The 21,600-nt window shown below is 47.8% G+C and overlaps 1 protein-coding gene across 1 annotated transcript in view; it reads left to right on the plus strand.

The window, feature by feature from the left end:
* The first annotated feature begins 12,287 nt into the window (after window positions 1-12,287).
* Window positions 12,288-21,600, plus strand: part of DRD4 (dopamine receptor D4) — a 32,095-nt gene continuing 22,782 nt past the window's right edge. Inside the window, exon 1 of the mRNA XM_073350613.1 lies at window positions 12,288-13,042. Coding sequence (XP_073206714.1) covers window positions 12,731-13,042 — 312 coding nt within the window. The 5' untranslated portion in view covers window positions 12,288-12,730. The remainder of the gene's footprint in view (window positions 13,043-21,600) is intronic.

Raw genomic sequence — 21,600 nt, forward strand, 5'->3', positions numbered from 1 at the left:
ATTGTTCTATATGATTAAGCTAACACAATCCTTTTGCCCAGATGTAAGAATACCATTCACCATCCCACTTAAGGCATCTGCACAGTTTTATTGAAAATTGGGAGGGGGAAGGAGGGTCTCCCTTTTTTTCTTTCTTCTCGCTGTCTCCCAACATTCAATACCTTAAATGCAATGAATAAATAACGAGATAAATAAGGAGTTCTCTGTTTTCCTGTAAACTCTGACAGACCTCTCTCTTTGCATTCTTGCTGCTCCTTCAAACTGGCTCGTGATCAAATCCTCCATTACTTGTCTCAAGTGAGCCTGCCAGGCCTACTTTCTTTTATTGGACCAACTTCTGTTGGTGAAAGAGACAAGCTGTCAGGCTTACACAGAGCCCTTCTTCAGGTCTGGGAACGACAGGGCTACAACTACCCTGCACACGCCTTCTTTCAGCACTTTGGCATGTTGTCAGATGCCAACTTCTTGGCAGCGACTTGGCCATTCTGGTGTCATGACACCAGACTTCCTCTGAGCAGCCAACAGCAGATCTAATTTCTCAGGCAGGACAGGAGAGGTCTCTCAGGGTGTGTTGGAGCTGCAGAGCTGCATATACATCTGTGTTCTCAGGACACACCTGGAGTGAGTTGTGGTAGAAGACTCAGTCTTCAGGGCTGTCAAGCCAGTTCCCCTCACACCCTGCATTGTCCGTTCCATTTTCTCTGGGCATGCTCCCTCAGTTAACCTTGGTTTCTTTTTTTGGCTTCTCCAAGCTGACTGACGAATAGGCAATTGGTGTCTTTTTGGGGGAGGATAGAGGGAGAGGATTTCTGTCAAGTGCCTTGACATCTTCAGCTGAGGTCAGATAGCCTGGCATCCTTCACCAGCCATTTTAAAAAATAAAGATTTTGGACACACACAGAAACGGAAGGAAGTGAATGGAGTTTTTCCAGGACGCCAGCCTGAATGTGGAATGAGTAAAACAAGCCCCCATCGTTAAAGAACCTGGGCGGGTGTAGCATTTAGCAGGTGTCTGATTCCTGCAATTTACTGAAAATTACAACCATGCACACTGCTCATTTTTCAACCCACAATCAGTCATCTCCCATCCTTCGGCATTGCTGGCTTCACACTCCGCGGCTGCCTCTGAGGCCCCCAGCCGTGTTCTATTTAAAAACACACCGCAGATGGGGAGTTCATTTAAAATGCAGCTTTTCCGAGGAGAACTCTTCCATTAGGAGGGGACTTGGCTGGCAACAGCCCTGTTTAACTTCCTCCTCCTTCATTCCTGCCCCAGGGAGCCTGCTTTTCAATATGCTGTCTGCCACTGCTGCTCTGTTGGCATCATTGTCTTTGAAAAGCTTTGGTGCCAGCAGAAGCTGTGTTCCTGAGACCACCCCTCCCTTCCCAACCCCATGCTTTGATCCTGAGCTGCTTCTGTCAGAAAGTACATCACCCACGGCTTTGTTGGGGCAGAGTCAACCAGTCAAACGTACTCCTCCAGGTGCCCATGATTTATGAGCATCTTCTCCATGCTGCCTGTTCTCCAGCAGCTTCCCCACGTTATTGTGGTAGCACAGGGACATCAATCTCCATTGTGATCCCCGTCCCTGGGATGCCATCTGCTTGCGATGGATGTTTGCTGACTGGCCCTGCTGTTCTTGACACCTCCTTTGGCCTCACATAAGAGTTTTATGCCCATATTGCTAATTGTAAGGATTCTGCTTTCTATCTCTCCTAGAAACTAGGCTTTCCCCTTTCCTAGTGTACTCGAGGCAACCTGGAGTTTTGCCTGGGAATGATATTGATGAGCACGACTGAACCTTTAGTTAGGAAAACCATTCAGGCATGCAAAGACATAATGGTGCTAAAAAAACAACCCACCCACACTGGAAAAGGACTATCTGTTTCAGTGGTCAAGTTAAATGTCAGCGCCATTTCTCCACCAATGTCACACCACCAGTCGAGAACTACCAAGCCCGGTTGTCATTAGGACCCAGCAGAAGCCTAGTGGGTGAAGAAGAATCAGCTGGCTCTTCTGCTGCTGAAGTTGCCCTGCCCAATCACAAAACAGTTCTTCTGCCTAGACTTGCCAGGGCAGAAGAAGCAACCATGCAACTGGGGCTGGTTGAAAATTTTCCATCAAAACTTTATCAAGGAAATATTTGGTTCATGATAAGCTGAAATTGTTCATAAAGTATCTCTTTCCATGAAAAACTTTTTGTTTTTCTCATAAAAAATTTTCTGCCAAAACCTGAAGGTTTTCGGCCAAAATCTGAAACATTTTGGCCAAAAATGGTAGTTGTAATGCCTCATTGGAGTTGTAGTTTGCGCGACCCATTCTCTTATATAGATGGGATCCACAGCTGGGCTATGTCTCCTGCTATGAGCCATGCCCAGGGATTCCATGACTCGCAGCTTCCCTCACTGAAAGGGGAGACTGGAGTGCATTATATGAGATATAGTCTAGCTGGGGGCCCTAGCCCATAGAGGAGAATGGGGACATAAGGAGCAAACTATAACTCCCATTTCCAATGGAAAACTTTGTTTTTTGCCAAAATCTTTTAGTTTCGAGTTTTTGCTGAAAACTCAAATTTTCCCAGGGAGAATGTTGATGAAAATTTTTTTTTTCATTGAAAATTTCAATGAGGGAAAAAAATTGGACCAGCTCTATTTGCAATGCTGATAGCTGAGGGCCGGGCAGGGAATCCACACCCTGCAAGCACCAGCCCCCTTCTCTACCCCAGACCACCTGCATAATGCTTCTCTATAGTGGGGAGTGGAGAGCACATTATCAATGGCTTCTCCATGCATTTGATGGGCCTCTGAGTCCCGGCTCCTCCACTGACTTGATTTAGCCAATGCCCCTTCCCAGTTCAGTGCTCCCATGTGGGTTTGTGAATCTTTAGCCCTAATTCTTTCCTATTTATCTTCACCATAGAAATGGAGAGAGCCCCTAATGGGAGCAGTGCCATATCCATCCAAGCACATGCTCCCCCTGGGAGAGAAGGGGTTTGCATAATCTCCAGCGCATGGGTCCATGAGAGGAAGCATCAGATGGTGGTCACAGCACAATGCTTACTGTAAGGAGATGTGGGATCCAGTCCTGACTTGCTGTGTGAGGTTGAGCAATCCATTTTAACTGTATTGTGCCTCAGTGTGTCCATCTGTAAAACAGAGGAAATAATTTGTCCCTCACAGGAGTGTTGTGAAGCTTAGCAGAACAGACACTGGTAACTGACCAGCTTTGAGATCCACTGATGTGAGGTGCTAATGCAGTGCGGGTTAGCTCAGTCCTCCCCTTATGATGGGATGTGCCTAGTAAAGCAATAGCTCATTGTATATAGTTATTTCTCTGTCTTGTAAACTCTTTGGAGCAAGACCAGTCTTCTCTTCTGTGTTTATACAGTGTCTAGCATAATGGGGGCCCCAATCCTCGCTTGAAGCCTTTATGTGTTACTGTCATACAGTTCGGCTTATCCTGGACCGCTTTGCCTATGGGATCAAAATGCTTTGGTTTCACAATCAGCCTAAAAAAGACAGAGGTCGTGTACCAGCCAACACCAAGCCACCAGAATCATGAGCACCATGATCCCATCATCACAGCCGGCAACACACCCCTCAACACCATCAGGAAATTCTGCTACCTGCGTAGCCTACTTTCCAGCGCCGCCATGTTGGAGGATGAGATCATTCAGTGCCTGGCAAAGGCCATCCTCACCCACAGCAGCTCTGGAGGGAGCATGGAGTCTGCCTCAGAACCAAGATACATATCTACCTGTTGTGCTCACCTCACTCCTCTACATGGACATGGACGCTCTACCGATGCCACATCAAACAGCTGGAGAGCTTCCACCTTCTCTGCCTAAGGTCCATCTGCAACATCAAGTGGCAGGACAGGATCCCCAACACTGAAGTCCTGGAGAGGTGCCAAATCCCTAGCATAGAGAGCATGCTCATCAGGCTCAACTTTACTGGGAGACATGCGGTCCACATGGAGGTGTCCCGCATACTGAAAGCACTGCGCTGCAGCCAGCTGAGCATGGGAACCCGCTCTAAGGGTCGACCCATCCTCAGATATAAAAAGACACCTTAAAGGCCAACCTCAGTGCATGCAAGATAGGTATTAAAACCAGGGAATTTGTTGCACTGCATAGACTCAGATGGAGAGGTCGGTGCCATGAGGCCATGTCCACTTTCGAGGAGTGGCATGTGAGGTCTCAGCAAGAGAATAGAGCACATTGTAAGGTCAATAATTCAAACCCTCCTGCCAACAGCAACTACACTTACAAGACATGCAACCGCACTTGCAAATCAAGGATTGGATTCGTATCTCATGTGTGAAGCCATAAAAATAAATAAACCCAAAACTCAAGCCAATACTAGTTGAACATTCATTTGTCGAAGCAACATGAGAATCCATTCATCCAATACAAATATTTAATAATAATAATTAATAATTAATAATCATGCCACAACATCATGGAACCCTGCATTGCTGGTTATAAACGTAGCAGGCTAGACCTCTATATATCTACACTCTCTCAACATACTCTACTTCCACATTGTCTAATTTAGAGAATCTGAAATTAGAGAATCTGGAACCATTGGGGGGGATAAAAGTTGGTGTTGTTTTTTTTTTAAAAAAAGCTGATTTTTTATTTAAATTATATACAGGTTGATTTTTTAGAAAACCCTATTTAAAATTAAATTTGAAATTGACAACCTACGTTAAGGCCTACATTGATAACAATCTATTAAAATCATTTAAAGAAAAAATAATATTAAGCAGTACATATTTGCTGCCAAGTTTTAAAGAAAGTCACCCCACTGAACTGGTGGAAGTCACTGGCTAAGCACCTGGAGCCAGCGATTGTTGAAGTGCTAAACCAGCTTTTGACAGCAGGAACCCCTTCTGTAGGTACAGAGAGAATATTTTCTTCATTTCAGTTTATTTGACAGTTCAGTACAATGACTCATTCACTCAAAGTAAGAACTCAATTGGGAGTTGAAAAAGTAGGAAAACATGTTTTCCTCTTCCAGTCTATGATTAAAAACTAGCATATGGGATAGAGTCACAAAGGGATTTAGGGGCCTAACTGCCACTTTTGTGGACAAATAATTTTAAAGTCATTGGAGCAGGGGGACTGGATCCTGGTTCCATCCACCTCCAAAGTAAGTGCTCTACCCACCTGGCTACAAAGTTGTTCTCATACATGCATTGCTCTCTCTCTCCCTCTCTCGCTCCCCCTCCCCCCCAAATGATTCTTTCATTATTTATTCACAGTGAAACAGCTTCAACAGGAGAGACTGAGGGTGCTCCATGTCAGAATATCCCAAAGAGCCCAGTGGTTAAAGCACTTACCTGAGAGCTGGGAGAGATCCCCTGTTCAAATCCTCCCTCCCCCTCAGCTGGAGCGGGGTCTTGAACCAGCAGTCTCCCACATCCCAGATGAGTACCCTAACCACTGGGCATTATGACGGAGGTTTCCCCACCCTGAGCTTCCTGCTAAAACAGTGTAGGTCCCTAACTCCAAGTGAGGGTTTGCACCTGAGGGATTGTCTACACTAAAAAGTTGTCGATTTAAGTCAATGAATAGCCACCGCAGTAACGAAAGTGGTGGTTCACGTCTACACTTGCTCCTTCTGTCAGTAGTGCATGTCCTCACCAGGAGCACTTCCACCGACTGAAGCGGGGCATTTTGGAGCACGGACAGCCTCAGCCCCACATGGGGCTCACAGCCTGCACACACCCTCCCCCGCCCAGCACTGACAGCTCAAGAGAACCTCTCTCATTGGTGCAGGTAGTGTCTACACTGAAGCTGATTAAAATCAGTGATTTAAATCACTTTGATTTAAATGTATCCATCCTGGAACCCACCTCCCTTTATTTTTTGTCCCCTAGTGCCTTAGCTGAAATTCATCCCTGTGCAGAGGCTAGCAGAAGACATATGCACCACTTATGCCCTTCTTAAGATTTATGTTGAAGGCACAGGTCTTGTGCTGGCCCAGTGCACAGAAGTAAATTTCATCCTATTTGACAATGTTGACATTTAAGAGTCTGTTACACTTTTTGCACTCCCAGCTGTTTCCCTTAGGCAGGGGTAGTCAATTACTTTTTGTCAAGGTCCAAATTTCTTGGTCAAGATATAGTCAAGACCAGACTCCAGAGAAAATAATAAAAATAAAATAACAATAATAATAATTCAATAAAAAGATTTCAAGGGCTGTTCAAAAGTGTCTGTTTGTCTGGATTTGGCCCACAGTCTGCCTATTGACTACCCTAGCCCTTAGGAGTCTGTAATGATGAATCTACCAGGTAAGGTCTCTGTGCTCCTGCTCTAATCATTAATGATGTCAAAGATAGGACGTGATATTGATGGGCGTATAGAGCCTTCTCACAATGAGGTTACTGATTCGAATTGAGCACAGGTGGGAAGAGACTGAAAGTTATCCGTTGGCTGTTTGGTGGCCTAAGGGGAATGAATTGTGATAATTTCAATCCTGCTCTTGTGGACAGACATCCACATCACACTAATCACAATCATATACATTGTGGATCTTTAGTCTCCTTCCCCACTTGAACCTAAACTAGTCTTCTCCTTACTCAGGAAGACGCCTGTGTCTTTTGGGCCTTCAGGGTTTCATTACGTGGTAAATTGATTTTCTGGGTGGGTTTGAGTCTGTCTGTATGGGCTTGGGGTCAAATCCTCAGCTGGTGGAACTCAATAAAGTTCTATTGCGTTCAGTAGAACTGTGCTGATTTCCACTGGCTTGAAGTTCTAACCTCAGCCACGTGAACAAGGAAGAAAAATGGATGGTTTCAACGAGGGGAGACCTGCCCTGGCACACACACAGACATCCTGGCCTCTGTGTCCCTAGGACACACTCTGACCTCCTGAAATGTGATAATGGAGAAAAGGGGAGTATAGATAGGCCCCGAACGAGCCTATCATTGGGGGGGAAGGGGGGTAATCCCTTTAAGATAGTAGGGCATGGCCTTGACTAGCCAGCCTCCTGTGGGTGAGAAAAATGGCCAAGCAGCAGCTCAGGTGAAAGGAGAGTTGCAGGGAATAGCCTGCAGGAGACCCTGGATTGGGGAAAGGGCCTTGCCATGCGTGTTAAAGGAAAGGCCTGGCTCAGGATATCTGCTGTGTAGGGAGCGCCAGAGACCTTAGGAGAGACCAGGCCTGGTTTCCCTGTTTTGGCTGATAATGATGTGTCTGTTTTTTGAACCACACACATATCCCTGGTAAATGGGGAGGAAATATTGTTACTGGTGGAAGCTTCATTGATACAGCTGGCTGGGGAGTTGGCCTGCTGCCTCACACAAGAATGGGGAAACTGAGGTAGCGGTACGGTCTGATTCCAGGCTTGGGGAGACTCTGCTGTACAGTACATGTCGCCATCAACAGTAGCAGATCAGGTATGAACATTGCTCCTGTTAAGAGAAACAGCGACATGTGCCCTCACCAGCCCTGAGCCATCCTGCCAGGTCACAGCCTAATGGAAACTTAAATCCTTTTGCAAGAGGTGTATCAAAGCAGAAAGGTGTGTTCAAAACCTCTGCCCACTTCAGGACACTTCCCCTGTGAGCTTGTAAACATGCAATATCATCACTTAAACTTCCTGATCCCCTCAAACTGTCCCAGTACAGAACATTCCTCGGCTTCCTTGAAGAAAAAAACACAACAGATGACAGGGCCCCAGATTCCATCATTCAAATAGGGACCATTCTGAGTCCCTGTGGGGGACAGTCCTTAGGACAAAGGTCAGCATCTAGTAGTTTGGACATTGGAATACTAATAGCTTGTCATTATTTTAGGGCAGCCACTGTAAATGTCAAAGGAATTCAGCCTGTTACTGAGCGGAAGAAAGTTCTTTCATATTTTAAGACAAGAAGACAAATGCTTCTTCCTCTGGAGAGCCTCTTAACGCATGTTGAGCACCAGATATTGAAGAGGGTCAGATGGTTGTCATCTTTTTATATATAACTCACAGAAGCATGACAAGGTTATGCATTTCACTGTTGTTGCTATTATGTCCTTGTATTGTAGAAGTGCCTAGAGGCCCCATGGGGCTAGGTGCTGTATGCACACAGAATGAACAGCTGGTTCCTGCCCCACAGTACCTACAGTTGAAGGGCCAGCTTATGAACCCATTAGTCATCTTGGTGAGCAGTCACTCACACAACAGTCCCATTAAAGTCAATGGAACTACTTATGTAACGTCTGGCCAATGGGAAGCACAAGCAAGCCCTAAGTGTTTGTCAAGAGACAACAGGTGCATAAAGCAAACAGACAGGAGGGAAGGGGGAGGACACATTAACAAGGTGTTGACTGATCAATGTAATAAACTGGTCAGAGCACATCAGCTACCTATTCATTGTAAATGGCTTTGTAGACATCACAAAAGAGGTAAATTTTAAGGCTTACATTAGCCATGTGCAGCTCAAACGTTAGGGAAGACAGGACTGTTCTTATTCAAAGTCAGTTGATGGAAGAAGTGTGTACCCAGTGCAGTAGGGTAATTACTTTGCATTTACACAGTGTCTTTCATCCACGGAGATTGAAGCACTTTCTAAGGGTAGGTAAAGAATAGGATGGATGGGTGGATGAAGAACACTCACATAGCTTCCCCATCCATCCTATACTCAAAAAGAGTAAATACCAACCAAGATTATGACAGAACTTTGGTGTGGATTTTCATTCAGCAGCTCCTAAATACACAGTAACAATCATCATCATCATCATCATCAAAGATACCTTCAGACAAGATTTAAAAATGATACATTTAGTCTCCTCAGGATTGAAATGCTTTAATCTAATTAAAGTCATTGGGCTCACAATAGGGGTAGTGGGTTAAAGGTACAGTAATAGCTTACGGCAGACCAGAGGTCAGAGTAGATCTAACAGTCCCTTCTGGCCGGAAAGGTTACGAAACAAGTCAAGTTTCATTACTGGAACATCTGAGCAGCCAGTAGCCCAGCATTCAACAGAAATAACCCCATCTTTGAAACCCCCCGTGATCAGAAAGTGTCAAGGCCTGGACAACTTGATGAAAGAGAATTTCAGAATCTCTCACCTTAAAACACTGACTGTTGATGGATTTAATGTGGAGGATAACTGCATAATTTCGCTTTTTCATGCTACACACTTTGCAGTGTTTCTTTTAACAAGAATTTCTGTTCCACCAGTCTCACATCCAGCAACATAAATATTTAATATAGAATCTGTGAGCAGCATTAAGCAGCCATTATTTAACATACATACATCCCACCGCTGCCTCAAAAAACTGCCACTAATGTGTTTTTCCTCTCCCTCTCATGTAGAATTCTCACATGCCATCATTCCCCTAGATGTCACTAGTCTGAACTATGGGATGGCCATCATTCAGACCTGGACCAGTGACAGATTCAGGTTCTGAGCCAAGGTCCATGGAAGTGGACCTCAATGGAAAAGGCTCCCACTGATTTCAAAGGACTGTGGATTGAGCCCTTCAAGTCCAATATCTCCTGAACCATCATGGCTAGAAATAGCAGCTGTGAGATACCAGGCTTTAAAATCCGGATTTACAGAGAATCTCTATCAAGCTCGAACCATATTTTTGGTGATCATTGCTCTCTCCCTCCAACGCCTGCCTAGTTGGCCTCATGGTCCTATGTTGCCTGGCTGCAGAAGCAGAAAAATATGAAAAACTTGAACCAGTTGAAAATGCTGCATTCCACAGGAGGTGTCAGATTTTTTTTGGTAAAATCTGAGGGACATACAGCCAGCCAGCCAGCCAGCCAGAGGCACTATGGCCCTCTAGGCTCCCAGAGTCATGGGATTATGTCAGAATCTCAGCTTGCTTTTTTTTTTTTTTTTAAACATGACTGTCAAGGTTCCTTCCCCACTCTGAACTCTAGGGTACAGATGTGGGGACCTGCCTGAAAGACCCCCTAAGCTTATTCTTACCAGCTTAGGTGAAAAACTTCCTCAAGGTACAAACTTTGCCTTGTCCTTGAACAGTATGCTGCCACCACCAAGCATTTTAAACAAAGAACAGGGAAAGAGACCACTTGGAGATGTCTTCCCCCAAAATATCCCCCCAAGCCCTTACACCCCCTTTCCTGGGGAAGGCTTGATAATAATCCTCACCAATTGGTAGAGGTGAACACAGACCCAAACCCTTGGATCTTAAGAACAATGAAAAATCAATCAGGTTCTTAAAAGAAGAATTTTAATTAAAGAAAAGGTAAAAGAATCACCTCTGTAAAATCAGGATAGTCAATACCTTACAGGGTAATCAGATTGTCCCTCTAGGCAAAACCTTAAGTTACAAAAAGACACAAAAACAGGAATATACATTCCCTCCCTCCAGCACAGCTTATTTTACCAGCCATTAAACAAAAGAAAATCTAATGCATTTTCTAGCTAGATTACTTACTAACTTAAGAGGAGTTGGAAGGCTTGCATTTCTGATCTGTTCCCGGCAAAAGTATCACACAGACAGACAGAACCATTTGTCCCCCCTCCCCTCCAGATTTGAAAGTATCTTGTCCCCTCATTGGTCATTTTGGGTCAGGTACCAGTGAGGATACCTTAGCTTCTTAACCCTTTACAGGTGAAAGGGTTTTGCCTCTGACCAGGAGGGATTTTATAGCACTGTATACAGAAAGGTGGTTACCCTTCCCTTTATATTTATGACATGACTGTGAAGAAAAGCTTGAAAAGTGATTCACGTGTAACTGGTGCAGTGACATCTGCCTGAGTCTGCTGACAGCCCAAACCAATAGCTCTGAAAAGCGCAAACTGTCCCATGCATCTCAGTGGCGCATCTGGGGCCCTAGCAAACACCATTCTCACAGAGGAGGATGCTGGAGGAGAGAGCAGCAGGCCTAGCCCACTCACTAAAGCAGAACTGGTGGGGTGAGTTCTGGAGAGCCTCTTTGACCATCAGTGCCACTTTCTAAGAGAAAGGAGATCCCTACTGCTGCTGAGGGGAAACCAGGCCCCATTCCATTGCCCCTGCCTCTCTGGGAGGGGAGAGCCCCCTCCCACCACTGCAAAGGGCCGGGGCACACACAGGGATGGAGCCAGGGGGTTCCTCATGTCATGGAGCATCTAGGGCCACCTGCATATGCAATACGCATGATGGCACAGTGGGAGGCTGAGGTTGTCTTGTTCAGGGTGGCTTCTCTTGAGGTTTAGCCACTCCTGCATAATGCGGTTCTTTCAGACTCCTGCCAAGAGAACCTGTAGACCACGCCACAGTGTAGAGAATTCCCTGATTATAAAGGGCCTGATCCTCAGCTGATGTAAATAGGTTCAGCTCCCTTCATTTCAATGGTGCTAAACCCCAAGTCCCCAGCAATACACAGAAAAGTACAGCTAATCCAAGTAACAACATAATAACAATAAAAAATAACAGCAGTGTCGAAGTAAAACGCTGGCATGATATTTTGTCTGCGTGGTTAAAAAGTGTAATGAGTCCTGATTTTATGGGAACTGGAGCTATATAAATACCTTAGGATAGATGTCAAGTATCAGGGGGTGGGCATGTTAGTCTGTATCCACAAAAACAACAAGGAGTTTTTTACCCACCAAAGCGTATGCCTAAATAAATGTTAGTCTTCAAGGTGCCACCGGACTCCTTGTTGTTTTTTTAGGACAGATGGAAGGCTAGGAAAAAAGGCAATTTAGGTAGAAATTAGCAGTAGGTTAATTCTCAGGCCACTTTTCTACATACAGCTCCCTTTGGCTGCAGGAGGAGCGTTGCCCCGGAGTAGGATTGAGACAATATAAATGGATTTTCACTAAATCGAATGAGTGACCAGCGTTTCGTTGTGTGTGTGAATGTGGTGGGTAACCCCGGCCCCAAGTCTCCTCGCACTAACCCCGTTACTGCCTAAGGAGATGTCGGGATAGGATGCCGTAGAGCAGGGATTATGATCTCGGAAAGAGCCGGAGCTTTGTTACAGGCACCGTTGGGGACACTTGTCGGGAGGGGGAGACTCCCTCGCCGCGGAGCTGCTGCCCCCCGAGGCACCTCTGGCTCCCCCATGGGGAAAGGGACGAGTCCCGGGTCGTGGCACAGGGCGGGGGGGGGGCTCCTGGCACTGACACCGGGGAGGTCGCCGCGAGTTGGCTGCAGGAGAAGCGGGATGTACTGTGGGATGAGGCTGTACAACGCCCCCTCTCCTCCCGAGGGCTCGTCCGCCCATCCGCCCACGTGGCTGGGGGCCACCCCCCGCTGCTCCCGCCGGAGCTGCCGCCCCAGCCCTTTCCATAAGCCAGCAGCGCTCCGCGGCTCCCGGAGCGGGTCCCTCCGCGGCTCCCGGGGGGCGCTGGCTGGGGTCGCGGGGTGCCGCGCCCAAGCGAGGACGGGCGCCAGGGGCGGGCCCAGCCCTACCCGGCTGGGAGCCGGCGGCCGCGCCCCACCCCCGGGATCAGCGGCCGGGGCGGGACCCGCCTTCGCGGCTCACTCCGGTGCAGCCGGGGCCGCTGCCTGCAGCCAGCGAGCAGGCGGGAAAAGTTGCGTCCGCGGGGCAGGGACTTCTCCGGGCGCGGGGAAGCTGGGCCGTGCCGCCGGGCTGCCGCCGCCTCCTTAGCCCGAGGGTCGGCGGAAGGAGCCGGGCTCATTTGCCGGCTCGCTCCCACCGCCAGCGGGATGGGCCGGGGGGGCAGCCCCGGCGCGGAGCCCCGCCCAGCCAGCAGCCGGGCGCCGTGAGCCCCGCACGCAGCACCGCGGGGTTGGGGGGGGGAAGCCCATGAGCCGCCCCCGGCCGGAGCTGCCCCTCGGCCCCGGCGGGGTGCCCCGGGACGGGCGGGCCGTCATGCCGGGCAGCGGGGAGCTGGGCAACGCCACCGCGCCCCGGGGAGCGGCGCCCGGCTACAACTTCGCCGCCTTGGTCTTCGGCGTCTCGCTCATCGTCTGCGTCGTGGGCGGGAACCTGCTGGTCTGCCTGAGCGTCTGCTCCGAGCGCGCCCTCCAGACCGCCACCAACTACTTCATCGTCAGCCTGGCCGTGGCCGACCTGCTGCTGGCCCTGCTCGTCCTGCCCCTCTACGTCTACTCCGAGGTGAGTCGGACCCTGCCTCCTCCAGCAGGCGGCCCGGAGCCCCGGGCACCCCGGCGGCTGCCCCCTGGGTGCTTCCCAGCCGCCTTGAGCCCCGCTGGGTACCTGGGGTTGTCACTGCTGCGTCCCCCTCTGCCAGAGGGCGCCTGGCAGCTCTTCTGACTCAGCTCTGCGGCTTGAGCCGCAGCCACGCGGCCAAAGGACAGGGCTTGGACCCCAGTCACGGTGGGAATGCGGCTCTGAGCCCCCCAGAAGCTGGGGCCTGAGTGCTTGCTGCCCCCTGTCAGATTGATTTGTGGGGGGGGACGGACGGAGGGGTTTGGTCTCAAACCTGAGTCCGAACCCAGGCCTGGTGTGCAGTGTAGACGTAGCCTCTGGGGCTAGTTCCCCCAGGCTGGGGCGAGGGATTGTTTTACCCCTAGGGTTGTGTTTGTTTCTTTAGGGGCCTGTCAAACGGGTTCCAAATCAAAAGTAAAAGGCAGTTTCCTAAGCTTCTTTCAAGATATGTCCACTCTGCCCAGCTGAAATGCAAGGTCAGGCCCATGGATGCGAAACATCTCAGCAATTGGAGTGAGGATCCGGCTCTAGATATTTGGATGGACGGTTATTATGCTGGTGGCACGAGTGGTGGCCAGTTTTGTGGAACATCTGCCATCCGGGTCTGTAGGAGAAATCTCCTAGTGGTAACCCAGCCAAAAATACTTTGTGAGAGTAACTTTTCTGCTCTGCGTGGGGCTGGGGAGCGAGAGGTAGCAAATGTGGAACAGATTGAATGTCAGGCCTGTGTTAATTAGAAACTCTGATACAGCATATGCCTGATCCTATTACGTTATCTCAGCAGAACTGTTATGATCAAAAAGAGCACTTATTTTCCGAAGCTTAGTTGTAGCGTATGCAAGAGGGAGAAGCTATAGAGCTGGGATGCTTTTGCCTTGCAGGTGTGAATAGAAATAGTTATCCTGCAGTAAAGCTCATCAAAGTCAATGGAAAGACTCCCACGGCCCATAAAAGACAATGCTTGGGCACTCAAGCTAGTGTTTGGATGTGCCCAAATCGTTTGAGAGGCAGCAGTTTTTTACTCCAAAGGTGCACGTTGTGGGGGGGAGGAGGGCAGACCAGAGAGAATTCCTGGAATTTAGTTGGGGATTGGTCCTGAGCAGGGGGTTGGACTAGATGACCTCCTGAGGTCCCTTCCAATCCTGATATTCTATGATTGTAAGGCCCAGCAGGGCTTGGAGACATTAGTAAAGCCAGGAAGGCCAGGTTAAAGTGATCAAGCAGCAGTGTCCTCCCCCTAATTGTCTGAAATCCCTGAGGACACAGCACACGGAGTGAGAACACTTTTGTGCTCACGCATGCACACACAGACATGAGTGAGAGACACAGAGGCTTTACTGAGGGATTATAGGATTAGCATGGGGCTGGAGGAGAAGGGTTAAAGTGCAGGTTAAGAGAGCTGGACAGGGTTGGGGCAGACATTGAGGGTGTTGGGGAAACTGGAGGTTGTAGGCAAGGAGATCAGCTCTGAGGAGAGACTGCCATCCAGCACCTGACCATATTGGGTCTGTTGTATATCATCAGGAAAATCAGGGAAAGGAGGCAGCAGGCTAGGGAGGGCAAGGTTTGGGGTGCCCTTACCTTCCTTGCAGCGTCCATGGACTGCTGAGCACTTTCCGTGATCTTCCTGAGGCAAGGGTCGTACAGAAGCGTAAGCTCAGCTGTAAAGCCATCCAGCACCTGTGAGCCCTCGTGACACTCGCCTAGAAGAGCCCCATGCTCTGCTTCCCAGTCAGTCTCACTACAGGCCAGATTGTTATCTAGGTATCTAGGCATTGCTGCACTCATTGTTGCAATGCCTAACTGATTTAGGAGCCTACATCTAATCTTCAAAAGGAATTTAGGCACTTAGGAGCCTAAATTCTGATGACAGCTGATAACTGATTTAGGAGTCTAAATCCTATGTGTTGTAATGCTGAGTACAGCAATGACTAAATACCTTTAAAAATCTGTGTCTAAGTGACTTAGCCTTTTAAGTACCATTTCAAAACTGATTTAGGTGCTTAAGTTCCATTGACTTTCAATGAGATTTAGGTTCCTAAGTGCTTAAATCACTTTTGAAAATGGGACTTTGTTGTCTAGGTTAGATCTTGCAATGCTGATTGGAGCAACTCCTAAATACATCTGAAAATTTGGGCGTGTAGCACTCCACCATCTCGTCTCAGGGTCTTTGCAAAGGACCATTAGAGATACTGCTTGCACCTACGTTTGTCACTTGTGTGTGTAACCCTTCTGCCAGGCCAAGTTGATAGCAGCAAGGGTCGGGTTCAGTACACAGGGGTTCCCTCTCATCAAAGCAAATGCAAAAGTGGCTTGAGCCCCCACCCAGTGACCTGGGAAAATCTTACACACCCCCTAGGCGCCTCAAAGAGGCAATACTTCCCCTCTCGCAAGCACAGAGTCTCGGTGTAGTAGAGAATCTTTAGTAACATGAGGTAAACGACATCAGCATTAAATTGGGGAAACACCACAACTAGCGTTCATTAACCAAACCATGAGCAAAGACCCACCCCAGAGTCCCAGAACCCAAACGTCTCTTGAGTCCAGCAATCCACAAATCACCCAAAGTCCAAAAAGTCCAGCCCCAGAGTTCAAAAGTTCATCTGCATAGTGTTACTCCCCAGTCTGGCTAAAATGTGCCTGTGTGTGGGAGAAAGAGGTAAGGGGCACCTTACGTGTCCTGAAGCTGACTGCCCCACAGGGCTCTGCTCTGCTACGCTGTTTCACGAACGGCTCTGCTCCACCACGACCGGCTCCGCTCTGCACAGCTCGCCGTCTCATGAACACACCGCTGTCTCACGAACGGCTCCACTCTACCATGACCGGCTCTGCTCTGCACAGCTCGCCGTCTCACGAACGGCTCCGCTCTGCACAGCTCACCTCGCTGTCTCACGAACACTCCGCCAGCCTATCCACAAACAGCACCGCTGCACTCTAGATCTTCCGGCACCCCACTACTTGACACAGTGCTCAGTGATTTCAGCTTATAGTAGTGGGAGCCTTAGTGCTGATGCACTATAAGGCCAAAGTGAATGCAGCACAGTACCTGTAGCAAGACTGTTAATAGACCCAAAATTAGCTCTGACATTCCACGGTGGAGAGAGACAGAGGTGCAATTGGTGCTTCAGGCCCTCACAAAGGGGCCCACACCACCAATACCTGTCTCAAGTCTCTCTCAATTCACAGAGTTTTGGAACCCATGTCCTTTGCCTAGCGAGTGCTACTCAGTTGATGGTGAGTCCCTCCATCATAACAAAAGGCCAAGTACAGTTCCAAGCACAGTTCCCATAATCAGGGTAATAACAATTTATTCTTCCCGCCCCAATAACAGAGACACTGGGGATCCCACAACAGCCAAAGTGACCATTTGGGCAGTTATGGCCTCATTCTAGGTGGGGTGGGTGTGCCTATGCAAATGAGATCAGCCCCTGAAGTTCTTTTCCACAACTTGCCACACCTCACCACCAGATGTCAGGGTGGAGCCCATCCTGACTCTGCTTACATGTGTGCAAGTGCATAGATGACTTCCTAATGACTATAACCCACAGGGTTGCATGAGCACAAGTTCCTCTGTGGACTGGCAGTGCCCAGCACCAAATACAGCAAGAATTGTATGCCGTAGAGAGCTTCCCCTCTGTACTGGGCATTGTAGATGGCACAATGAAGTGCAATATGTGCGTTTGGGGTGGGAGGGTGGGCGCAGAAGGACAACTGACACAATGCAGCCTCTGGGAAATACACCTATTCCTTGAATAGCATGGCTGTATGTGATGCCAACCAGGTGTTGACAGCTTGGATGGTTGAATACCCAGGATCATGCCTTTACTTGTATGTTCTGCCATTGCCTCCTCTGTTCACTCGATTTACAGCCTGAACCCCGAGCTTCATGTTGGTGAAGAGGGTCTGTGAGCACCTACCAGTTCATTTTCAGGGGGCATGCGTGTCACTTCTGTAATCATGGTCTCAATTTCTGAAGCTGGGATTTCTCTTGTTCCCTCATCCTCCCTGCCATCTTCCCGATCACCTGGCCAGCTCCAAATGCTGTGCACTGAGCCCCCACCAATGTTGTCTGAAAATAGCTTGGCTCTTACACTGTAGATCTAGGCCTCATTAGCATGTACAATGTGCTAGTGTACATATGTCTGTGTATCTAGAAGGCATTTCCATTCAGTCCTGAGTACCTGGGGAATTTCCTTGAGTTGGATGCACTTGAAAATCCCATAAGTGCTGGATACTCAGACAACCTGGGTGCAGCCAAATACCAGTTTTGAAAATCCCCAAGCTGCCCAACTCCCATGTTAGCCCCTTGATGGGGATCCCAGTAACTATTTCTGTTTCCATAAGCTTTTGAAAACGTTGATGCTTCAGAGGTGCTGAAATCCACAAATCAGTATCACCATTGAAAATCAGGCTGGAGTTTGTCAGAAGTGTCCCTTAATGCCTCGTGCTGCATTCCTACAGCATTTGAAAGCAGCATGGGAAAACTGTTCGTTTTCATATTACTTTTAAAAATCAGTAACCACCCTTTTCCTATCCCACACATCCAGTCTAATTTCAGAGGCTTTTCTAGCAATTCAGGTGCTGGGGCAAACACCAGACTGTTCCAGCCTGCTACAGGTGTCTCATTGCTGAAGTATGTTACACACTCATCCCAAAAAGTCACTTAACATCTAGATATAGGGAGAACAGCAGCAATACTGAAAGAGCATAGCATCGTAGAACAGCAAGGTTTTTAAAATCCCTTTGGCTGGGATGGAAGTACTTGGACAGCTGGGGCACACAGTAGTGGGAGCAGGTTTTCCAAGAAAAACTTCACCCACATTCTGTTTTGAAAGTTTACTTTGTTGTCTGAAAAAAGAAAAGGAGTACTTGTGGCACCTTAGAGACTAACCAATTTATTTGAGCATGAGCTTTCGTGAGCTACAGCTCACTTCATTGGATGCATACCATGGAAACTGCGGCAGACATTATATACACACAGAGATCATGAAACAATACCTCCTCCCACCCCACTGTCCTGCTGGTAATAGCTTATCTAAAGTGATCATCAAGTTGTGCCATTTCCAGCACAAATCCAGGTTTTCTCACCCTCCACCCCCCCACACACAAACTCACTCTCCTGCTGGTAATAGCCCATCCAAAGTGACAACTCTCTTCACAATGTGCATGATAATCAAGGTGGGCCATTTCCTGCACAAATCCAGGTTCTCTCACCCCCCTCCAAAAACCACACTTTAGATAAGCTATTACCAGCAGGACAGTGGGGTGGGAGGAGGTATTGTTTCATGATCTCTGTGTGTATATAATGTCTGCTGCAGTTTCCACGGTATGCATCCGATGAAGTGAGCTGTAGCTCACGAAAGCTCATGCTCAAATAAATTGGTTAGTCTCTAAGGTGCCACAAGTACTCCTTTTCTTTTTGCGAATACAGACTAACACGGCTGTTACTCTGAAACCCATTTGTTGTCTGAGTGCTCAAAAGGGGCTTTTGAAAAGTCCCCACTACTACTTGTTCAAGAGTTGACCCCAAGTCTTCTGCCTCCCAGTCCCCTGCTCTAAATTAGTGATCATGCTGTCTCTCATTCAGAATATGACCTTGTCTACATGCAAGTTTGCACCAGTTTAAAAAGACAACTTTCATTAAGCTGGGTCAATTTAATAGGGCTAGTCTATATTATATTATCACAGCCAGACATCAGTGCATCTAGAGGTTTGTTTCTGATTATATCTTGCTGGGATACAGTCTACATGGGGGAGAGTGTGAGAATGAATATGGGGTGCTTCATTTTCAGTGCTTGATTTTTTTTTTTTTCTCTGTTTCAGTCCAGGTCAATTCAAACTGCCCCACTAAAGTGGGCCAAGTTATGCTTAGTTATATGCTGGAGTAAATCATGGCAGTAACCCATTGAAATCAATGGTGTTACTCCTGGATTTACACCAGTGTAACAGTTCAAGTTTGGGCTGAGTAGGTTTTGTGTAGTGAGGAGAACATTGGATCTAAGAATCCCAAACTTTGGTGTGGAGATCAAAAATTGGATCTGAATCTTTCAGCTCAGATACATCACTTGCCATAGAAACTAATTCCCTCATGGTCTTTCTTTGTCTCACATGTCACTTAGGGAAGGAAAGGTGAGCAGACACTGCTGCAGGTCAGAGAGGTGAGTGCGGATTCCCCCCTCAACAGGACAGGCCTGAGCAGCTTGCGATTTCTTGTTGAAATGCAGGAATCTCTTATTACAGATTTTTAGAGGCATTAGTGGTTCTATGGATAATGTGATTGAGGTTTACAGAGCTGACTAAAAGATTTAGACACAATTGGGGGTGAAATCATGGTTCCACTAAGTCAGTGGGAGTTTTGCCATTGTCTTCAGTGGGTTTCACCTGTGACTCCTGTAATGCTTGCTTTCTCCCACCTTTTTGTCAGTGATATATTCAAAGCAGGCGTTGTCATGAGATGTGCCTGTTTAGTGCCTAGCACAATGAAGCCCTGAACTCAGCTGAGGCGTCTGGCTGTTACTACAACAACAACAATAATAATAAATCAAAAGAGCTAGTTGAGGTTGTTGACGTGGGCTGTGTTTCTGTATCTCAAACACAACTTTCTTTATTACTGCTAAAACTCTAGTCCTCAAGAGAGGATTAAGGATGTTGCACTTTTTTGACTGAGCAAAGTTAGGCCCTATACTCAACATGATGGCCTTTCTCTGTTTGTCTTTAACACAATAACTTTGGAAAACCACACCTGATCAATTCCAAAATTTCAGGGAATGCTCTAGGCATTCCTGCGCAGAATCCTGTTGATTTTGATGAGAACTGGAAAAGCCATTTTCACTTATTTTTTAGCAGGACTGCACTGGGGTATGGCCAGGCTTGGCAGCATAATTGCACCAGTTGTTTTGATGACCCTGTCACGGAGTGTGTGGGAGTCAGTGCCCTGCACCCCTCTTCCTGGGATTCACCGTGACTCTCAGCCAGGCAGTAAAATGGAAGGTTTATTGGACAATAGGAACACAGTCTAAAACAGAAAGCTTGTAGGTACAACCAGGACCCCTCAGTCAAGTCCTTCTGGGGGGCAGGGATCTTAGACCCCAGCCTTGGGGTTCCCTACATTCCACCACCCAGCACAAAACTGAAACCAAAAGCCCGTCCAGCAGGCTCTCTCCTCCAGCCTTTGTCCAGTTTCCCGTGCAAAGGTGTCACCTGGCCCCACCCCTTTCCTGGCTCAGGTTACAGGCTCATCCCCTACTATCCCATCCCCAATGCAGACAGTCCCAGTAAAACTAGACGACATTCCCCGGACAATTCGCCCCTCTCCATACTGCGTCACAGACCCCACCGGCCATTGCCATGGGAACCATATCATGAAACATTTCTAGTAGAAATCACAGGGATGAGGTCATGTGGGTGTGGCCTTGGGCAGAGTCCCAGGAGAAACAAGGCAGGGCATCCCCAAATCTTAGCCTGTTGGCTTGGTGAGGTGGAGGATGCAGCTGGCTTTTGGATTTGTTGAGACCCAGCTGCTCCAGAGGGAGCAGCGTCAGTGTGTGCAGCTTGGGGAGACCATTCCATGGGTAAGAGCCTGCCCAGGGGATTGTGGGAGTGGCTGGGCCAGTTGCAGCTATGTGACTGAGCGAACTCAGGAAGAGAGAGGGCACCAGCTGTCCGTCCTTCCCTTTTAATCTGGGGGTGGGTAGAAGGGTACTTTGGAAGGGGGAGAAAAAGGAGAGAGACATATCTGGCATTGGGTAGGTGTTGAATGGGGAACCCTAATGGGAGGAGCAGAAAATGGGGGGGATGACATATGGAGCCCCTGACATAAGGCAGGGTGTGTATACTACTTAGCGTATGCGCAACGTGCCTCAGGTGGCATGTGACCAGGGTTCATCACTGTGTTTGATCTGCTGATTGGATCATTAGCTTCCTTGGCACAGGCGGAGTACTGATGGGAATGCTGATCCATGACCCCGGGGTGGGTGGGTGGGTGTGTGTGTGTGTAAAAAGAATGGAAAATACTACTTTTAAATTGTGAGTTTAAAGTAAGTCCCTTCATAGGTGTATTTCATCATTACTTGAATTTTACACTTTGCTATCTATATCATACCACAAACAAAATTGATATCTTTTAAGACTAAGTGACAATCCAAATGCCATTGATGTGAAACTCCTCCTTAGTGAGCTACCAATGAGTGCCGTGCAATTGCCCATGCTATGGAAACTACACGATATTGGAACTCGGAGTCTGCGAGGTGACCAAAAGCATCATGCTAAAATAAAATAAAGGATTATCTTAGACAACTTCACAATCAAATTGAGGTTTAGTTGAGCATTCTTTAAAATTGCTAGAGGTTATACATAGATTCTATGCATAGACTGTTTTGGTTTTTCAGAAAACCTGAAAAGCCATTTGCACCTAAAGTTGGCTAACCCATAGAGCTCAGGCTACAGAAGCAATGAAGTGTGCAGCCTTCTGCCTTAGGCTGAATTTAAAAAAAAAAAAATTAACA

The sequence above is a fragment of the Lepidochelys kempii genome, chromosome 6 (genome assembly GCF_965140285.1).
Source record: "Lepidochelys kempii isolate rLepKem1 chromosome 6, rLepKem1.hap1, whole genome shotgun sequence".
NCBI lineage: Eukaryota > Metazoa > Chordata > Testudines > Cheloniidae > Lepidochelys > Lepidochelys kempii.